This window comes from Ranitomeya imitator, chromosome 4, assembly GCF_032444005.1.
Source record: "Ranitomeya imitator isolate aRanImi1 chromosome 4, aRanImi1.pri, whole genome shotgun sequence".
Classification (NCBI taxonomy): Eukaryota; Metazoa; Chordata; class Amphibia; order Anura; family Dendrobatidae; genus Ranitomeya; species Ranitomeya imitator.
In genome coordinates this window covers 584696084-584718137 of record NC_091285.1, presented here as the reverse complement: position 1 = coordinate 584718137, position 22054 = coordinate 584696084, and the positions used below count along the sequence as shown (strand labels likewise).

At 44.1% G+C, this 22054-nt stretch overlaps 1 protein-coding gene across 2 annotated transcripts in view; it reads left to right on the top strand.

The window, feature by feature from the left end:
• The window catches only part of RASGRF1 (Ras protein specific guanine nucleotide releasing factor 1), a 109005-nt gene that overhangs the window by 7770 nt on the left and 79181 nt on the right, over positions 1 to 22054 (top strand). For both annotated transcript variants that reach the window (XM_069766478.1, XM_069766477.1), the window contains exon 2: positions 6452 to 6558. In XM_069766478.1, the coding sequence (XP_069622579.1) occupies positions 6452 to 6558 (107 nt within the window). The remainder of the gene's footprint in view (positions 1 to 6451; positions 6559 to 22054) is intronic.

The following is a 22054-nucleotide window of genomic DNA, read 5'->3' as shown; positions in this document are numbered from 1 at the left end:
GCATTGTCACCAGTCTGCCAATCAGTGGTGGGGGCGGGGGTTACACAGATTAGCTGGACTGCCCTGCATTTGAGGCCTAGTCAGGCAGTGATAATCTCATGCTGATAAAACACTGATTGTATTGTAACTACAACACAGAGCCTAATAAGAGACACATTGCTAGTATCAGGGTCTCTGTCCCTACATTATGCTGCTCTCAGATTAAACCGCAAAGACCTTGTGACAGATTTCATAGATTATGTTAATCTAGTAACATAGTAACGTAGTTAGTAAGGCCGAAAAAAGACATTTGTCCATCCAGTTCATCCTATATTCCATCATAATAAATCCCCAGATCTACGTCCTTCTACAGAACCTAATTGTATGATACAATATTGTTCTGCTCCAGGAAGACATCCAGGCCTCTCTTGAACCCCTCGACTGAGTTCGCCATCACCACCTCCTCAGGCAAGCAATTCCAGATTCTCACTGCCCTAACAGTAAAGAATCCTCTTCTATGTTGGTGGAAAAACCTTCTCTCCTCCAGACGCAAAGAATGCCCCCTTGTGCCCGTCACCTTCCTTGGTATAAACAGATCCTCAGCGAGATATTTGTATTGTCCCCTTATATACTTATACATGGTTATTAGATCGCCCCTCAGTCGTCTTTTTTCTAGACTAAATAATCCTAATTTCGCTAATCTATCTGGGTATTGTAGTTCTCCCATCCCCTTTATTAATTTTGTTGCCCTCCTTTGTACTCTCTCTAGTTCCATTATATCCTTCCTGAGCACCGGTGCCCAAAACTGGACACAGTACTCCATGTGCGGTCTAACTAGGGATTTGTACAGAGGCAGTATAATGCTCTCATCATGTGTATCCAGACCTCTTTTAATGCACCCCATGATCCTGTTTGCCTTGGCAGCTGCTGCCTGGCACTGGCTGCTCCAGGTAAGTTTATCATTAACTAGGATCCCCAAGTCCTTCTCCCTGTCAGATTTACCCAGTGGTTTCCCGTTCAGTGTGTAATGGTGACATTGATTCCTTCTTCCCATGTGTATAACCTTACATTTATCATTGTTAAACCTCATCTGCCACCTTTCAGCCCAAGTTTCCAACTTATCCAGATCCATCTGTAGCAGAATACTATCTTCTCTTGTATTAACTGCTTTACATAGTTTTGTATCATCTGCAAATATCGATATTTTACTGTGTAAACCTTCTACCAGATCATTAATGAATATGTTGAAGAGAACAGGTCCCAATACTGACCCCTGCAGTACCCCACTGGTCACAGCGACCCAGTTAGAGACTATACCATTTATAACCACCCTCTGCTTTCTATCACTAAGCCAGTTACTAACCCATTTACACACATTTTCCCCCAGACCAAGCATTCTCATTTTGTGTACCAACCTCTTGTGCGGCACGGTATCAAACGCTTTGGAAAAATCGAGATATACCACGTCCAATGACTCACCGTGGTCCAGTCTATAGCTTACCTCTTCATAAAAACTGATTAGATTGGTTTGACAGGAGCGATTTCTCATAAACCCATGCTGATATGGAGTTAAACAGTTATTCTCATTGAGATAATCCAGAATAACATCCCTCAGAAACCCTTCAAATATTTTACCAACAATAGAGGTTAGACTTACTGGCCTATAATTTCCAGGTTCACTTTTAGAGCCCTTTTTGAATATTGGCACCATATTTCCTACATTATTCTGATAACAATTGAGGAAAATTCCGCCATTATTTCTTTATCAAGACATTATTTTGCCTTTTTTTTCACAAAAACAGATTACAAAGGTGAAATCTGCATACAGTGTAAAAAGGCAAACAATGCAGTTCCAGGCATCTAGACAACAAGTAGAGGTGATTTATATGCATGCAGTGTTTGGAAATCATTGATTTGATAGCTTTGTCAGGCAGAGGTCCTATTTTTGCTGATCTCTACTTTTTCGTTATTGACGGATGGAAATTTCACCGCATTTTAAAGGCCCATTAGTCTGATGTCATAGCCCCTTAATTAATATCTTCCTTCGTCTTTTGTTACTCCATGTAGACCCTGTGGGTATGTTCACACGTTCAGGATTTCCATCCTTTTTTTTTCCTGACTGTTTTTTAAAAAACTGCAGCTCTTGGCAGAAAACGCAGGTCCTTTTTTTGGTCCTTTTTTGGTCCGTTTTTGATGCGTTTTTTGATGCGTTTTTTGATGCGTTTTTTTGATGCAGTTTTCTAGCCAGAGTCTGTGTGTTTTCTAGGAATTTTTTTAGGGTTAAAATGGCTGAAAATACCCTAACCCTACCCCTAACCCTACCCCTAACCCTAACCCTACCCCTAACCCTACCCCTAACCCTACCCCTAACCCTAACCCTACCCCTAACCCTAACCCTACCCCTAACCCTACCCCTAACCCTACCCCTAACCCTACCCCTAACCCTACCCCTAACCCTACCCCTTCCCCTATTCTAACCTTAGTGAAAAAAAAAAAAAATTCTTTATTTTTTTTATTGTCCCTACCTATGGGGGTGACAAAGGGGGGGGGGGTGTCATTTACTATTTTTTTATTTTGATCACTGAGATAGGTTATATCTCAGTGATCAAAATGCACTTTGGAACGAATCTGCCGGCCGGCAGATTCGGCGGGCGCACTGCGCATGCGCCCGCCATTTTGCAAGATGGCGGCGCCCAGGGAGAAGACGGCCGGACGGACACCGGGACGCCGGGTGAGTATAAGGGGGGGAGATTAGGGCACGGGGGGGGGCATCAGAGCACTGGGGGGGGGCATCGGAGCACTGGGGGGGGGCATCGGAGCACGGGGGGGCGGGATCGGAACACGGGGGGGGCAGCCACACTCCGCCCACGCACTTCCGCCCGCTCCCCGCACTTCCTGCTGCAGCGGTTCTGCACATCAAACCGCAGTAAAACCCGCAGATATATTTTTGATCTGCGTGTTTTACTGCGGTTTGGACCTCACAATGGAGGTCTATGGGTGCAGAACCGCTGCGGCTCCGGAAAAAGAATTGACATGCTCCTTCTTTTTTCCGGGAGCTATTCAGCGCGTCTTTTTTTTTACAATTTCCGGACCATGTGCACAGTGTGTCCTGTTTTCCATAGGGTACAGTGTACTGTACCCTGCATGGAAAACAGCTGCGGAACCGCAGCGGCAAAACCGCCGCGGTTCCGCGGTAAAAAACGCACTGTGTGAACATGGCCTTAAAAGTGGGTCAGGATAAAGCTGCCTATACACAATTCAGGAATTTGAAGAGAAATCTTGTTTCCTGGCTGATATCACTGTAATATGTATGGACAGCCTGCGACATTCTCATCCAAAGTTTACCTGCTCACATATTATCTGGGCCTGATGCAGAATAGGAAGTTTTATGATTGCAGCAGTATGAATAGCAGGTCCTAAAAATCATCTAAATTATTCTTAGAAGGAAATGTGCAGGTTGTGTGGTTGTCTCCCAACTAAATCCGTAAGGTTCAGAATAAGTTGTCCTGTGTGTGTACTTGAGGAATAATGCTAATGCTGAACATTATATGACTTAGATCCTGCATTTTAATTATTTTTCCTTTTGCCGTCCTCCAATCTCTGATTTTCAGTTGTCTCAGATCTTGTGGATGGAGAACATCATACAGGAGTACTGAGCAGTATAGTTGTTAATCCAGCTTTTGGTGAGATAAACACTACTGTATTGAGCACTGACCGGTGTACAGTACTGAGCAGTGTAGTTGTTAATCCAGCTTTTGGTGAGATAAACACTACTGTACTGAGCACTGACCGGTGTACAGTACTGAGCAGTGTAGTTGTTAATCCAGCTTTGGGTGAGTTAAACACTAGAGTACTGAGTAGTGTACAGTACTGAGCAGTGTAGTTGTTAATCCAGCTTTGGGTGAGATAAACACTACTGTACTGAGTACTGAACAGTGCACAGTACTGAGCAGTGTAGTTGTTAATCCAGCTTTGGGAGAGCTAAACACTACTGTTCTAAGTAATGAGCAGTGTACAGTACTGATCAGTGTAGTTGTTAATCCAGCTTTGGGAGAGATAAACATTAGTGTACTAAGTAATGAGCAGTGTACTGTACTGAGCAGTGTAGTTGTTAATCCAGCTTTGGGTGAAATAAACACTAGAAAGCAGTAGGACAGTCTGGTTTTGTCTGCTATGCTATGTGCACACGATGAGTATTTGGTGAGGTTTTGATGTCGTAGACTTTCTGCACCTTTTAGTTAAATTAAAGGGATTGTCCACTATTTGAACAATCTAGTCTCAATCAGCATATATGCTCCCAGTACAGTGATAACGCTTATACTCACCTCCAGTGCCAACGCAGTTCCAACGGATTGGCACTTGCTGTCCCGCGGATCGGGTCACTTTGTTATGTCATGTGAACCATGCGCCTAATCAGTTCTGGCTTCACTTACCCACCTTTGGACGTATCAGATGTCTTCCCCTGGAGAGCGACTGCTGAAACGGATGTGAGTATAAGTGTTCTTATGTTACTCGGGGGCAAACATGCTGATTGAGAAGGGGTTTCTGAGTATTGGTCAACCCCTTGTAAGTTACTTGCATTTTTTTCCCATTCCGCTTGTGAGTTTGTTTTTTTACATGCGTTTTTATCTCGTGATGTTGCAGTTTTTGTCTCCTGTTGGCGTGTCATGTTTTAAATAAAGCTGCTTTGTTTTTTTGCACTTCCTGGTATTTGGCTGACAAAACTTTATTAATGCAGTCAAGTGTAGACTGAAGGCGTTTTTAGTGCATTTCCGCAGTGGGAATACACTAAAACTGGAAAACAATTTTTTACCTGCGGATTTTCTGCATCTTAAGCGATTCTATGGAAAAAAAAACACACATAAAACTTGGCATATCCGCAAGAGAAATTGACATGCTCCAGATTTAAAACACGCACCGTGGTTCAGTTTACGCTGAGTTAAAAAAACACGGAGTTCAGGAGATTTCCATAAATCCCATTTCATTGCGGGGAAGGTAACTTTACTCTCTTTTTCACTCTTTTTCTCGCCTTGCACATGCCATTAACTTCACTAAGGACCTGTAATCTGATACCTCAGTGAACTGGCACTCTGTCTTTTCTTAAGCAAGAAAGATTTTGGCAATTTTCCAGAGTTAGGGTGCTTTTTTGTCTCTTGTTAATTGGTCACGTTGGGGCTTACATCTGGACCCCCGTGAAAAATGGGATTCGGGCGTATGTGCCGACAAGGCCATAGACTATAATGGTGCTGATGGAGTGAACGTGAGATCTGACGTGCATTGGGGGCAGTGACTTATCCTCATGTGGGTACAGAGCTGCGCCTGACAGTAAAATAGAGGCAAACGGAAAGCCATAAGTGGGTTCAAGGAATAAAAATGCATAGTAGGGGTGGATTTCAAGCCAGAGTCCAAGGTCTATGGGCAAAAAGAGGCCACTGCCATTTTGTCTGAAACATGACTCAAGGAATTGAATAATCAGCAGAAAATTCATGTAATAACTTCATCAAAAACAATAGAAATCAATTGTATGAAGTCTATAGTGGACAATGGTAATCGGCCCATGACCTTCAGAGCCCTTTGCCCAGATGTCCGTCATTCGGCCCTGATGGTTGATGATGCCACGATTTATAGCAATTGTAAGGGGCTGCGGTGAAAGTAAATCTCACTCTGTGTAGCATCCTGAGACCACCAAGTGCCAAGATACCGAGAGAGGACCAGCTCACAAGTTGAATGCAGGCTGCCACCTAAAACAGTCGGTGGTCTTATAACGGACCACCAAGGAACACTGAAGCCACAAGGAACAATACATTTTCTGCATGGCAAAGCCACTTTATGGAAGGGTTTATTCATAATAAACTGCTGATCCAACGGATTTTATAAACTAGCACTGACCTATTTTAAGTGTGTTCACACACAGCTTTTGTTTTGTGGATTTTGAAATAGATCCATCCTAAAATCATATCAAAACCACTTCAGTCACTCTATCAATAAGCTCCAGTCAAAAATCCATGTTGCTGTTTATACAGCAAGTTTTTTTCCCCAACAAATTTCTGATAGAGAGTATTTGATTCAGTTTTTTCTGTACGTTTTTAGTAGAATCCGCTCGAAAATACACATAAAAAAGTCTGTGAACATAACTTTTAGTTTTTTTTTGGATCATTTCCTTTTTTTATGACTTTTAATTACCGTATACATTAAATTTTCATTTTTTATTTATATCTTCTCTGCAGTCACTTTATAATAATGTTAAGAAATTGTAAGTAGAAAAAACTAAGAGAATTGCATAATATAAGGGTATTACAGGGACGGGATCATAAATGGTAGAGGAATTACAGTTTTTTTTTATCAGAATCCTATCCATTTAGCAGGGTGCGTTTTCTACCCGTTCTGTTACTTAGGTATTCTCTGTGCACGGCCTCTGGATATTTTCGGTGCTTTTGGGGTATTTTGCTGACTGTGTCTTTTTTTTTGACAGTATTGTTTCATCATCAACTTTAATCACGAGAATCAGAAGCCCTTGGAGCTGCGTACGGAGGATTCCAGTGACTGCGATGAGTGGGTCAACGCTATTTCACGAGCAAGGTAAAGTAGACAGCAAAGCTGGCTACAGTACTGCATGGTTTGGGTACAGGATGCTGGTAGGGAAAAAGTGCATGGAAGCATAATTAATTTCAATTAATAACATTATTACATTTTAACACATTTTAAGCATTGGAAATGCAAACTCGAGCAACATGGAGTGTCCACATCAGTCTGGTGCTTGGGTAGTGTCTCCTTGATTTAGGCTACGTTCAGACTAGCGTTGCGCGCCGCTGCGTCGGCGACGCAACGCACGACGCACACAAAAACGCGGCAAAACGCACGCAAAAACGCTGCGTTTTGCGACGCGTGCGTCGTTTTTTGCCGAAAATCGGACGCAAGAAAAATGCAACTTGCTGCGTTTTCTTGGTCCGACGCTAGCGGCAAAAAAGACGCAAGTGTTGCAAAACGCAACACACAAAAACGCATGCGTCCCCCATGTTAAACATAGGGGCGCATGACGCGTGCGTCGCCGCTGCGTCGCCCGACGCTAAGGCGACGCACACTAGCAGAACGCTAGTGTGAACGTAGCCTTAGCGAGTCAGTCTCTTCTGGTCTTTTGTCACTCACGCAATGTATAAAACGAATAGTACAAATGAACAAAAATGCACAAAATTAATAAATAATATGAAAATACCTAATCAATATTAACCAGTTCAGGACCAGGTAATTTACCCCTCCTTCGTGCCTAGATACATTTTTGGTTTCTTTTTTCATACATGCAGTTTAAAGAGCAACAAAATTATTTTTTTTTTTTTCGTTTCTATATTTAAATAATTTTTGCATCTTTTTTTGTGATCTGTGGTTCCTAATTTTTATGTTATTTTAATACTTTTTTTTAATTTTTGGTGGGCAAAAGCAGTGTTAATAAAAAAATGTAAGGAAATACCTGTCTTGTTTTTCACTTATTTTTTATGACCACAAAAGACCACTAAAATACATTAAAAATGTGTTCCCCTTTCAGTAAGAATTCTTTTGTAGCCAGTGATCAGAGGACTGCTGGTCAGGATGCGGAAGTGCTGTTTACATAGCGCTTGTTCAGCAATTTGTATATATTGATCTGGAAGGCAGAGACGGTAACAAGCCATGTCTGCCTTCTCTACTGGGAGTCCGGATGTGCTATACACTACGTAGTGACGGTTTGAACGATAAACATCTGGGCGATCCAGAAGTGATCAAGTCTCCCTAGTCAGGGTGTAAAAAACCCCTCACACAGTCATGAGCTAGCCTTGTAGCCAATGTTGTAACTTGAAGCTTTTCGACTTCGATGAAAAATTGTCATCAGGGCCCCCAAATACCTTGGGGTTTTATCAGGATTGGTCTGCAAAAGTGGGCCGTGTGTGGCGGCAAACCCTGTCCCAACTATTGTTAGGCTTCTGCTTGTATCTAACTGAGGAGAACAAAGTGTATTACTGGCACACCACTGGCATCCATCTCCCGGGCACATGTCCTACCAGTCTTTACTACTGGTTCTGCCTCTACTCTTAAGTTGTTTAGTGAAAATGAATTATCACCTTATCACGTATCCACAGGATGGGTGATAACTTAGGGACCAACCGGTAGGATCGGCACCAATTGGCAGAACAAAGCACTGCTATCCTTATTACAATGGAGAGGAGCCGGTGCTCCATTCTTTGGGGTTAGAGAGTGCAGCGTTGTGCTTGGCCATTTCTGGTAGCCACATAGAGAATGAATGGCATGGCAAGTCGGCATACGCTCCCGCTCCACTCTAACAACTGCTAATCAGTGAGGGTCCCAGTAGTCGGACTTACACCAATAAATAAGTCATCACTTTTCCTGTGAATAGGTGACATTTCATTTTAACTGGACATCCCCTTTAATACCATGTGTACAGATTTTTGCAGAGTCCCAACAAAAAGTCACACTTTGCTAGAAATTCACACTACAGAATTTCCAGTGAGTTTCAGCATAAACCATCCAATTCATGGAAATGTAGCATAACGCCAAAAAAGTGGCAACCAAATATCTATAAATAGTGTCTGATACTAAATGCCCAAAATATATTATTAATTAAATAGTTAAAAAATCTTGGTACTGTAAACAATTCAAGGTATATAGCTACTGACTACACGGCTACCTCTGTGCCATAGACGTGTATGTATTGATATATTACAGAGACCAGCAGTACCGGACCCAGTGGGGTCAGTACCGGGCCAAGTGGGGTCAGTACCGGGCCAAGTGGGGTCAGTACCAGACCAAGTGGGGGGTCAGTACCCGGCCCAGTGGGGTCAGCACCCGGCTCAGTGGGGTCAGTACCTGGCCCAGTGGGGTCAATACTCGTCCCAGTGGGTCAGTACATGGCCCAGTGGGGTCAGCACCCGGCCCAGTGGGGTCAGCACCCGGCTCAGTGGGGTCAGTACCTGGCCCAGTGGGGTCAATACTCGTCCCAGTGGGTCAGTACATGGCCCAGTGGGGTCAGCACCCGGCCCAGTGGGGTCAGCACCCGGCTCAGTGGGGTCAGTACCTGGCCCAGTGGGGTCAATACTCGTCCCAGTGGGTCAGTACATGGCCCAGTGGGGTCAGCACCCGGCCCAGTGGGGTCAGCACCCGGCTCAGTGGGGTCAGTACCTGGCCCAGTGGGGTCAATACTCGTCCCAGTGGGTCAGTACATGGCCCAGTGGGGTCAGCACCCTACCCAGTGGGGTCAGCACCCGGCTCAGTGGGGTCAGTACCTGGCCCAGTGGGGTCAATACTCGTCCCAGTGGGTCAGTACATGGCCCAGTGGGGTCAGCACCCGGCCCAGTGGGGTCAGCACCCGGCTCAGTGGGGTCAGTACCTGGCCCAGTGGGGTCAGTACTCGGCCCAGTAGGGTCAGTACGTGGCCCAGTGGGGTCAGTACTCGGCCCAGTGGGGTCAGTACATGGCCCAGAGGGGTCAGTATCCGGCCCAGTGGGGTTAGTATCTGGCCCAGTGGGGTAAGTACCCAGCCCAGTGGGGTCAGTACTCGGCCCAGTGAAGGAGGGAAATTATCGCAGCATTTGTGCTTTTTTTCTGGTGTAAAATGTGCCAAATTTACCAATTGTCCTGCAACACTTTAATAATTTTTCCCTAAATTAGAGCAGCACAGACTCGTGCAAAACTAAATTTAAAAGATTCCTCTCCTGAAGAATTCCCTGGTATTTAGGTCACATGCGCAGCTCAAAGGTTCTGGGCCTCTATGGTAATAATATGCCTATACTATACTATATAAATACTATATTAATATGAACTATTTATCAAAAGGAGGTTTCCAGAACTTAAAGGAACCTGTCAGCAGGATTGTGCAGACAGTGTCAGGTCGGTGCCGTTATACTGATTATAATGATACCTGGGTGATGAAATCCGTCTTGTGGTTTTTGTTTAATCTTCATTTTCAGTTCTGAGTTAATGATATGCTCGTGCTCTCGGGCGGCCTGTGGGGGTCTTCATGTGGTGTTCTGATTAGGTATTCGTAATGCAGACTGCTGGCCGGTCACTGATCCCTCACTGACCTGCCCCCTAGTTAACATAATGAGTACATGAACATACTGCAAAAAAGCCCTTCTGTAGTCTATGATTTTTTTCTGAGAAATAGTATCACCTCAATCACATCCTCTTTTATAGATGACCTCACATCTAACCTAATTATTTTAAGGCTAGAGAACAACCTCTCTACACTAACTTGGGTTGATGGTAAAGCAGTAACCACGTGGGCGACATCTCTAACAATTTCAGGGTATATAGGAATTGCCTCGTGCACAGTCAGTTATGATGAACAATTGAACTCTTCTACTTCTTTGAGAGCAAGTGAAAAAACATTGCTGAAATATGGTCAATCTGTTTCTATGGGAGTGGAATATTTTTCCCTGCAGCAACGCTTTGCCTGCTCCATGTCGTTCAAATACTTGTCAAAAATCAAACTCCCCATCTGATGAGGATGAAGGAATGGCAGCAGCAGCAGCAGCACTGACAGGACCCGAATCCTCTTGCTTTTGGCCTTCCTGTATCCCACTCATCCTAACTGCTACCTCAATCAAAGCTTCTTTTCCTTTAGTAAGCTGTTGATCATCCAGCAATATACGATGACTCTGGTACACAAAAACAGCTGTCAGAAGAGCTTTATTTTCCAATAGCAGTGTCTCTCTCTGTTTCATTGAAGCAGCAATGCCATCTGAAATTAAACCTGCTCTTTGGAACAGGCAAAGAAACAAGTTCTTCCACTCCTTTATAAAAATGCCAGGAGTTAAATCCTCAGCTTGTAACTTTTTAGTCACTGTAAATGGGTGATGATTCATCACCCATTTACAGTGACTAAAAAGTTACAAGCTGAGGATTTAACTTGAAATTCCTTCAATTCAGCCACCTGTGCCCATTCACCTTCATGTAGTGTTCCCTGAGGGTTGGCCATATCTACAAGGAAGGGTTTCAGCTCAAGCAATCAATCATTAAATAGGTGCTGCTCCACTGAGTGGCTTGATCCACAATTGCACCTTTTCCAGCACGTCTCTTCAAGATGGAATCAATTTTAGGGGTTCTGGCAGCAATAGCCAGTTTCCTCACTGTCTCTTATTGCCAGCATCTGCGTGTGCACAGTACAGCGCATGTGATAAATAGGAAAGAGGTGTGAAGCAGCTTTAACAAGATCATCTAATTGCAAAGAATCATTTTGCTGTTCTTCTGTAGTAATATCTGTTTGTTCCTGCGTTATGGGAACAAGACTGTGGCCTTCCATCGCCAACATACTGAATGTGAAATGTTCTTCTAGCTGCTATTCACCTTCATTATTCCCATTCATCAGTTTAATTGTAGTTATCATGTTTGCAGCATTATCAGTTACAATAGCAAGAACCTGTTTTTTTTAGTTCTTGCAGAACTTTTTCACTAAGGCCTAGAGAACCTGGCTGGTGTGATGAGCTTTAGTATCTTTTACTGCCGGCGTTTTAGTAACAATTTTTTTGTTGTCACTAACATATTGAACATTGATAGCAAAATAGTTCACTGATGTGTGCATGCATCCATTTTAAGAAATACAAAGCGTCTCTTGAGAGTCTTTTTAAGATCTTCCTTTTGGTTAAGGGCTTCTTCAATCACTAATTTTCTAATACTTTCTCTTTTAAGAGAAACACCAAGTTTGTAGACCATTTCTCCATTAAGAGCTGTAAATTCTGGTCATGCAAATAATGATAATGGTACACAGTCCTTCACAACAAGCTTGATGAGCTGTCTTTAAAACACATCTTCTGTCATTGTTGCAGTAACTTTGTCACTTACAAAATATCTTGTAACTGATGTTTGAGACGCTCTTTCCTCCTCCTTTGCCTGGCAAGAAGTGCTGGTCTCTGGTTTGTTTGTGCTGCTGTGATCTTTTTCAATCACAGCCTTGTAAATTTATGGGTGGCAGCGTTGTAAATGTCTTCTTAGATTGGAAGCTCTTGAAGGAGCATTTTTATCACTGCCTGAGTATGCACTGATTTTGTTATCATAGCATTTGTTTTCATCCGGGTCACTTATACACTGACACACAAAATGTTTTTCATCTTGAGTCACTGTAAAATGCTCAAATACAGCTGACTTCATAAGATGCTTTTTAGACATTTTGTAATTATCTCAAAATATTCTCAAAATATTTTTGTCCTGTGAAAAAATAAGGTATATTGTAATTCTTTCAAGAATAAATAAAACAATCTTTGCATAAATCAATAGGACAGATGATAAGTATAAAGTTTGTAAAATACGTTAGATAGCTTTATGCTGAACTTTCAGTGTCAGGTTTGTCTCAGGGTACAGCTCACTAAATGCTTCACATCATATTTCTTTACAGTCTATGAAGAGGGGGGGAGGGAGGGAGCATGTTTGTGCTGAATCATATTGCAGAACACACAAACATATATATGTTCTCATCCATCCTGTTACTGTATTTCTGAATTTGAGATGTTAGAAAAAAGTTTTTCCCCTTATATTCTATGTATAGTGTATATACCGTATATACTCGAGTATAAGCCGAGATTTTCAGCCCAAATTTTTGGGCTGAAAGTGCCCCTCTCGGCTTATACTCGAGTCACGGTAGCGATGCGGTCGGCGGGTGAGGGCGCTGAGGCATACTTACCTAGTCCCAGCGATCCTCGCGCTGTCCCTGCCTTCCTCCCCGTCTTCTGTGCTGCAGCTTCTTCCCCTCTTCAGCGGTCACGTGGGACCGCTCATTACAGAAATGAATAGGCGGCTCCACCTCCCATAGGGGTGGAGCCGCCTATTCATTTCTCTAATCAGCGGTGCCGGTGACCGCTGACAGGAAGAGGCTGCAGCACAGAAGACGGGGAGGAAGGCAGGGACAGCGCGAGGATCGCCGGGACTAGGTGAGTATGTTATATTCACCTGTCCACGTTCCAGCCGCCGGGCGCCGCTCCATCTTCCCGGCGTCTCTCCGCTCTGACTGTTCAGGTCAGAGGGCGCGATGACGCATATAGTGTGTGCGGCGCCCTCTGCCTGATCAGTCAGAGCGGGGAGACGCCGGAACGAGACGCTGGGAGCTGCAATCAAGAGAGGTGAGTATGTGTTTTTTTCTTTTTATTGCAGCAGCAGCGGCCATGGCACAGATTTATGTGCAGCATCTATGGGGCACAATGAACGCTGCAGAGCACTATATGGGGCATCTGTGCAGCATCTATGGGGCACAATGAACGCTGCAGAGCACTATATGGGGCATCTGTGCAGCATCTATGGGGCACAATGAATGCTGCAGAGCACTATATGGGGCATCTGTGCAGCATCTATGGGGCACAATGAACGCTGCAGAGCACTATATGGGGCATCTGTGCAGCATCTATGGGGCACAATGAACGCTGCAGAGCACTATATGGGGCATCTGTGCAGCATCTATGGGGCACAATGAACGCTGCAGAGCACTATATGGGGCATCTGTGCAGCATCTATGGGGCACAATGAACGCTGCAGAGCACTATATGGGGCATCTGTGCAGCATCTATGGGGCACAATGAACGCTGCAGAGCAATATATGGGGCATCTGTGCAGCATCTATGGGGCACAATGAACGCTGCAGAGCACTATATGGGGCATCTGTGCAGCATCTATGGGGCACAATGAACGCTGCAGAGCACTATATGGGGCATCTGTGCAGCATCTATGGGGCACAATGAACGCTGCAGAGCACTATATGGGGCATCTGTGCAGCATCTATGGGGCACAATGAACGCTGCAGAGCAATATATGGGGCATCTGTGCAGCATCTATGGGGCACAATGAACGCTGCAGAGCACTATAGGGCATCTGTGCAGCATCTATGGGGCACAATGAACGCTGCAGAGCACTATATGGGGCATCTGTGCAGCATCTATGGGGCACAATGAACGCTGCAGAGCACTATATGGGGCATCTGTGCAGCATCTATGGGGCACAATGAACGCTGCAGAGCACTATATGGGGCATCTGTGCAGCATCTATGGGGCACAATGAACGCTGCAGAGCAATATATGGGGCATCTGTGCAGCATCTATGGGGCACAATGAACGCTGCAGAGCACTATATGGGGCATCTGTGCAGCATCTATGGGGCACAATGAACGCTGCAGAGCACTATATGGGGCATCTGTGCAGCATCTATGGGGCACAATGAACGCTGCAGAGCACTATATGGGGCATCTGTGCAGCATCTATGGGGCACAATGAACGCTGCAGAGCACTATATGGGGCATCTGTGCAGCATCTATGGGGCACAATGAACGCTGCAGAGCACTATATGGGGCATCTGTGCAGCATCTATGGGGCACAATGAACGCTGCAGAGCACTATATGGGGCATCTGTGCAGCATCTATGGGGCACAATGAACGCTGCAGAGCAATATATGGGGCATCTGTGCAGCATCTATGGGGCACAATGAACGCTGCAGAGCACTATATGGGGCATCTATGCAGCATCTATGGGGCACAATGAACGCTGCAGAGCACTATATGGGGCATCTGTGCAGCATCTATGGGGCACAATGAACGCTGCAGAGCAATATATGGGGCATCTGTGCAGCATCTATGGGGCACAATGAACGCTGCAGAGCACTATATGGGGCATCTGTGCAGCATCTATGGGGCATCTGTGCAGCATCTATGGGGCACAATGAACGCTGCAGAGCACTATATGGGGCATCTGTGCAGCATCTATGGGGCAATATGAACGGTGCAGAGCACTGTATGGGGCACAGATATTGGGCAAAAATGAACGGTGCAGAGCATATATGGGGCACAGATATGGGGCAATATGAACGGTGCAGAGCACTATATGGCACAGCTATGGGGAAATAATGATCTATTTTTATTTTTGAAATTCACCGGTAAATGCTGCATTTCCACCTTAGGCTTATAATCGAGTCAATAAGTTTTCCCAGTTTTTTGTGGCAAAATTAGGGGGTCGGCTTATACTCGGGTCGGCTTATACTCGAGTATATACGGTAAGTCATCAGGGAAGCTAATTTCTCCAAACATGAGCTAAGAGGAAAAACAAACTAAAGCATCAAGCATACAGAGACAAAATATACTGGACTATTGATTTATGCACAGTTTATTGAAAGTTTAGATATGCTTTAGGAAGTACTTACCTTCTTTAATCCTGCTTTCCTGTTCACTGCAGAAGTTCTGAGATGAATGAAGGCTCTCCTTCCATGTGTGTTTGTTATTTTTTCCCCTTATCTGTAGAGGAGGAGCCTCACTACTTATCATGAACATAAACTGCAGCACAGATTCATCTCAGCTAAAAGTCTAGACGTTAGATCAGGAATAGCACAGACATTTATAGGACATTTCATAACTTTCCCAAATTCTTATGAAAAAAAATATTCCCCACAAACTGCATTGAACTACTGTATTTATTATACTATATTAATTTATCATATATTTTAGGAGTCGGTCCATTTTATACCAACTTCGACTACACCAAAATGAGCTCAGACTCCACGACTCCGACTCCACAGCCCTGCCGACAATATTTTAATTTCATAAACTGTCTTAATTACTTATACAGTGATGTGTAAGTGTATTAACCCCGTAGTGACAGAGCCAATTTGGTACTTAATGACCGAGCCAATTTTTACAATTCTGACCACTGTCACTTTATGAGGTTATAACTCTGGAACGCTTCAACGGATCCCGCTGATTCTGAGACTGTTTTTTCGTGACATATTGTACTTCATGTTAGTGGTAACATTTCTTCGATATTATTTGCGATTATTTATGAAAAAAACGGAAATATGGCGAAAAATTTTTAAAATTTTGCAATTTTCAAACTTTGCATTTTTATGCCCTTAAATCAGAGAGATATGTCACGAAAAATAGTTAATAAATAACATTTCCCACATGTCTACTTTACATCAGCACAATTTTGGAAACAAAATTTTTTTTTGTTAGGGAGTTATAAGGGTTAAAAGTTGGCCAGCAATTTCTCATTTTTACAACACCATTTTTTTTAGGGACCACATCACATTTGAAGTGATTTTGAGGGGTCTATATGATAGAAAATAACGAAGTATGACACCATTCTAAAAACTACACCCCTCAAGGTTCTCAAAACCACATTCAAGAAGTTTATTAACCCTTTACGTGCTTCACAGGAACTGAAACAATGTGGAAGGAAAAAATGAACATTTAACTTTTTTTTGCAAGCATTTTAATTCAGAACCATTTTTTTTATTTTCACAAGTGTAAAAACAGAAATGTAACCATATATTTTATTATGCAATTTCTCCTGAATACGCCAATACCCCATATGTGGGGGTAAACCACTTTTTGGGCGCACCACAGAACTTGGAAGTGAAGGAGCGCCGTTTGACTTTTTCAGTGCAGAATTGGCTGGAATTGAGATCGGACGCCATGTCACGTTTAGAGAGCCCCTGATGTGCCTAAACAATGGAAACCCCCCACAAATGACACCATTTTGGAAACTAGACCCCTTAAGGAACTTATCTAGATGTGTGGCGAGCACTTTGAACCCCCAAGAGCTTCACAGAAGTTTATAACGTAGAGCCGTGAAAATAAAAAATTGCATTTGTTTACACAAAAATGATCTTTTCGCCCACAAATTCTTATTTTCACAAGGGTAACAGGAGAAATTAGACCACAAAAGTTGTTGTGCGATTTATCCTGAATACGCCAATACCCCATATGTGGGGGTAAACCACTGTTTGGGCGCACCGCAGAGCTTGGAAGAGAAGGACTGCCGTTGTACTTTTTCAATGTAGAATTGGCAGGAATTGAGATTGGACGCCATGTCGCGTTTGGAGAGCCCCTGATGTGCCTAAACAGTGGAAACCCCCCACAAGTGACCCCATTTTGGAAACTAGACCTCTTAAGGAACTTATTTAGATGTGTGGTGAGCACTTTAAACCCCCAGGTGCTTCACAGAAGTTTATAACGTAGAACCGTGAAAATAAAAAAATCACATTTTTTTCTACAAAAATGATATTTTTGCCCACAAATTTTTATTTTCACAAGGGTAACAGCAGAAATTAGACTACAAAAGTTGTTGTGCAATTTCTCCTGAGTACGTCAATACCCCATATGTGGGGGTAAACCACTGTTTGGGCGCACCGCAGAGCTTGGAAGAGAAGGAGTGCCGTTTTACTTTTTCAATGTAGAATTGGCTGGAATTGAGATCGGACGCCATGTCGCGTTTGGAGAGCCCATGATGTGCCTAAACAGGAGAAACCCCCCACAAGTGACCCCATTTTGGAAACTAGACCCCCTATGGAACGTATCTAGATGTGTGGTGAGAACTTTGAATGCCCAAGTGCTTCACAGAAGTTTGTAATGCAGAGTCGTGAAAATAAAAAATATTTTTTTTCCACAAAAAAACATTTTTTAGCCCCCAAGTTTTTATTTTCACAAGGGTAACAGGAGAAATTGGACCGCAATAGTTGTTGTCCAATTTATCCCGAGTACAATGATGTGCCATATGTGGGGGTAAACCACTGTTTGGGCGCACGGCAGAGCTCGGAAGGGAAGGAGCACCGTTTTGGAATGCAGACTTAGATAGAATGGTCTGTGGGCGTTATGTTGCGATTGCAGAGCCCCTGATGTACCTAAACTGTAGTAACCCCCCACAAGTGACCCCATTTTGGAAACTAGACCCCCCAAGGAACTTATCTAGATGTGTGGTGAGAACTTTGAATGCCCAAGTGCTTCACAGAAGTTTAGCATGTAGAGTCGTGAAAATAAAAAAATATTTTTTTTTCCACAAAAAAGATTTTGTAGCCCCCAAGTTTTTATTTTCACAAGGGTAACAGGAGAAATTGGACCACTAAAGTTGTTGTCCAATTTATCCCGAGTACGCTTATGCCCCATATGTGGGGGTAAACCACTGTTTGGGCGCACGGCAGAGCTCAGAAGGGAGGGAGCACCATTTGACTTTTTGAGCGCAAAATTGGCTGTCGTCTTTGGAGACCCCCTGATGTACCTAAACAGTGGAAACCCCCCAATTCTAGCTCCAACCCTAACCCCAACACACCCCTAACCCTAATCCCAACCCGATCCAGAATCCTAATCACTAACCCTAACGATAATCACAACCTTTACCCCAAAACAACCCTAATGTCAACCCTAACTATAACCCTAATAAAAACCCTAAATCCAACACACCCCTAATCCTAATCTCAACCCTAACCTCAAACCTAACCCTAATCCCAATACACCCCTAATCACAACCCTAACCTTAACCCTAATCCCAAACCTATCCCTAATCCCAAGCGTAACCCTAATGCCAACCCTAACCCTAATCCAAACCCTAACCCTAATCCCAACTCTAACCCTAACTTTAGCCGCAACCCTAGCCCTAACTTTAGCCCCAACCCTAACCCTAGCCCTAAGGCTACTTTCACACTTGCGTTTGGCATCCGTCGCAATCCGTCGTTTTGGACAAAAAACGGATCCTGCAAATGTGCCCGCATGATGCATTTTTTGCCCATAGACTTGTATTGCCGACGGATCGCGATGGATGGCCACACGTCGCGTACGTCGTGCACTGGATCAGTTGTGTTTTGGCAGACCGTCGGCACAAAAAAAGTTCAATATAACGTTTTTTTTGTACGTTGCGTCCGCCATTTCTGACCGCGCATCCGTGGCCGTAACTCCGCCCCCTCCTCCCCAGGACATAGATTGGGCAGCGGATTCGTTGAAAAACTACATCCGCTGCCCATGTTGTGCACAATTTTCACAACGTGCGTCGGTATGTCGGGCCGACGCATTGCGACGGCCCCGTACCGACGTAAGTGTGAAAGAAGCCTAACCCTAAATTTAGCCCCAACCCTAACCCTAAATTTAGCCCCAACCCTAACCCTAAATTTAGCCCCAACCCTAAATTTAGCCCCAACCCTAGCCCTAACCCTAGCCCTAACACTAACCCTAGCCCTAACCCTAGCCCTAACCCTAGCCCTAATTTTAGCCCCAACTGCTCTTCTCCTGCCGGCCAGCAGATGGCGACAGATGGCGGGCGCACTGCGCATGCGCCCGCCATTTTCTTTTGCCATGAAGACGCCGGCGGCCAGGAGGAGCAGCAGGAGGACCCAGGGACACCGGTAAGTATGGCAGGGTCCCCGAATCCCCCTATTTCTCTGTCCTCTGATGTGCGATCACATCAGAGGACAGAGAATTACACTTTGCTTTTTTTTTTTTTTTGCGGTCGCCGGTAAACAGTTAATTACCGGCGATCGCAAAACAGGGGTCGGTAAAACCAACCCCGATCATGTTCTTTGAGGTCTCAGCTACCCCCGGCAGCCGAGACCCCAAAGATTCTCCCGCTGCCGGCCGGCGGGCGCACTGCGCATGCGCCCGCCATTTTTTTGCCGGAAAAAGATGGCGGCGCCCATTGGGAGCCACGCGAAGCACCGGGGGAGACAGGTAAGTATTGGGGGGCTACCTGGGACCCCATTTCTCTGTCCTCTGATGTGCGATCACATCGGAGGACAGAGAAATTAAAAAGAAATCGCTTTTTTTTTGCGATCGCCAGTAAACGGTTAATTACCGGCGATCGCAAAAGCGGGGTCGGTAAAAACCTTCCCGAATCATGTTCTCTGGGGTCTCAGCTACCCCCGGCAGCCGAGACCCCGGAGAAAATCGGACTCTGGGGGGCACTATTTACTTTTTCCACAGCGCCGTTAATTAACGGTGCTGTGGTTTAAGTACCCTTAGCGGCCGCCATTAAAAGGCGTATCGGCGGTTGTTAAGGGGTTAATATGGTTACCGATCACCATCTTTCCCGGTTTCCAGCACCTTTCCAGTCCCACATGTGCGCTCCCCTTTTTTGCCAACTTGCTGTGGATGGGCAAAGCTGCCCCCTTCAATGTAAGCCTACGACGTCTTAGATCAAGCCTCCAAAGACTTACACAGATAAAATGACTTCCGTCTCACAGAATTTCTTTGTGAGCTGCTTAGTCTGTTTGCATTTCTTGTGGGCAAGAAGAGCATCAGAGCGACGCTGGAAACTGGAGAAAACTGTGATCAGTAAGCATATTAGTACACTTAAGTAGAAAGGTAATTAGGTTAGTTTATGAAATAAAATTTTTCTTGGGTCTTCTTCTTTAACCCCTTCACCCCCGGAGCTTTTTCCGTTTTTTCATTTTCGTTTTTCGCTCCCCTCCTTCCCAGAGCCATAACTTTTTTTATTTTTCCGTCAGTATGGCCATGTGAGGGCTTTTTTTTTTTTTTGCGGGACGAGATGTACTTTTGAATGACACCATTGGTTTTACCATGCCGTGTAACAGAAAAAACGGGTAAAAAATTCCAAGTGTGATGAAATTGCAAAAAAAGTGTAATCTTACACTTGTTTTTTGTTTGGCTTTTTTGCTAGGTTCACCAAATGCTTAAACTAATCTGTCATTATGATTCTCCAGGTCAGTACGAGTTCATAGACACCTAACATGTCTAGGTTATTTTTTATCTAAGTGGTGAAAAAAAATTCCAAAGTTTGCTAAAGAAAAAAAAAAATTGCTCGATTTTCCGATACCCGTAGTGTCTCCAATTTTCGTGATCTTGGGTCAGGTGAAGGCTTATTTTTTGCGTGCCAAGCTGGCATTCTTAATGATACCATTTTGGTGTAGATACGTTCTTTTGATCGCCCGTTATTCCATTTTAATGCAATGTCGCGGCGACCAAAAAAACATAATTTTGGCGTTTTGATTTTTTTTCTCGTTACGCCATTTAGCGGTCAGTTTAATCCTTTGTTTTTATTGATAGATCGGGCGATTCTGAACGCGGCGATAACAAATATGTGTATGTTTGATTTTTTTTTATTGTTTTATTTTGATGGGGGTGATTTGAACTTTTATATATTTTTTTTTTTTTTATATTTTTAAACACTTTTTAAATTTTGGCATGCTTCAATAGCCTCCATAGGAGGCTAGAAGCATGCACTACACGATCGCCTCTGCTACATAGAGATGAAGTACAGATCACCTCTATGCAGCAGAAATGCAGGTGTACTTTGAACGCCAACCACAGGGTGGCGCTCAAAGCAATCGGCCATCAACAACCATAGAGGTCTCAAGGAGACCTCTGGTTGTTATGGCAATGCACCGCTGATCCCCGATCATGTGACGGGGGTCAGCGGTGCGAGCACTTCCAGCTGCACGGCCGGGAGCGCTAGTTAAATGCCGCTGTCAGCGCTTAACGGCGGTATTTAACTAGTTAATGGGCGCGGGCGGATCGCGATTCCGCTCGCGCTCATTGCGCGCACATGTCAGCTGTACAAAACAGCTGACATGTCGCGGCTTTGAGGTGGGCTCACCGCCGGAGCCCACCTCAAAGCAGGGGATCTGCCAGCTGACGTACTATTCCGTCAGCTGGCAGAAAGGGGTTATGGCCTATCCTTATGATAGGCTATTAATGTTTTGCCAGCCAGCAAGGTCCAAACCCTGGGATTCTTCCAGTCGGCACAACAAGCAGTCTGGAGGACTTAATTCTCTTCATTGCTTACACTGCACCATACATATGTGTGTGGCTGTGCTTGGTCCTGTTTACTGGAAAACTGAGGATAGGTCAGAAATGTTTATAGTATAACTAAAAAAATGTTTTAATTATCCTTGAGGAATTTGTGTAATATACTTTATAAACCTATTTTGCTTAGTTCTCTCACAAACGCTCTTATGCAGTGCTGATTCATTGCCCAGTTAATGCTCCTTTAGAAGCTGCTTTCAACTGCTGCTCAGAAAGAATCTGTTGTTCTATGAGCATGCATTCTTAGTACGGGACTTCATCTGCCTTAGAACAGCTGTAGGAGTAGGGGCTAGACAAGGTAATTCCTCCTATACATAGAGTGTTTGTAAATAGAGTACAGATTCTTGCTGAGCAGCAGTTGAAAGCAGCTTCTAAAGGAGCATGAACTGGGTATTGAAACAGCACAGTAGCAGAGTGCTTTAAGAAAGTGAAATAAGATAATGAAGTATATTATGAAGACTTGTAGCTTCACAATGCCTGGAGGATAATTACGGTAAATTAAAAAAAAAGTTTAGTTACTCTTTAAGTCCTGAGAA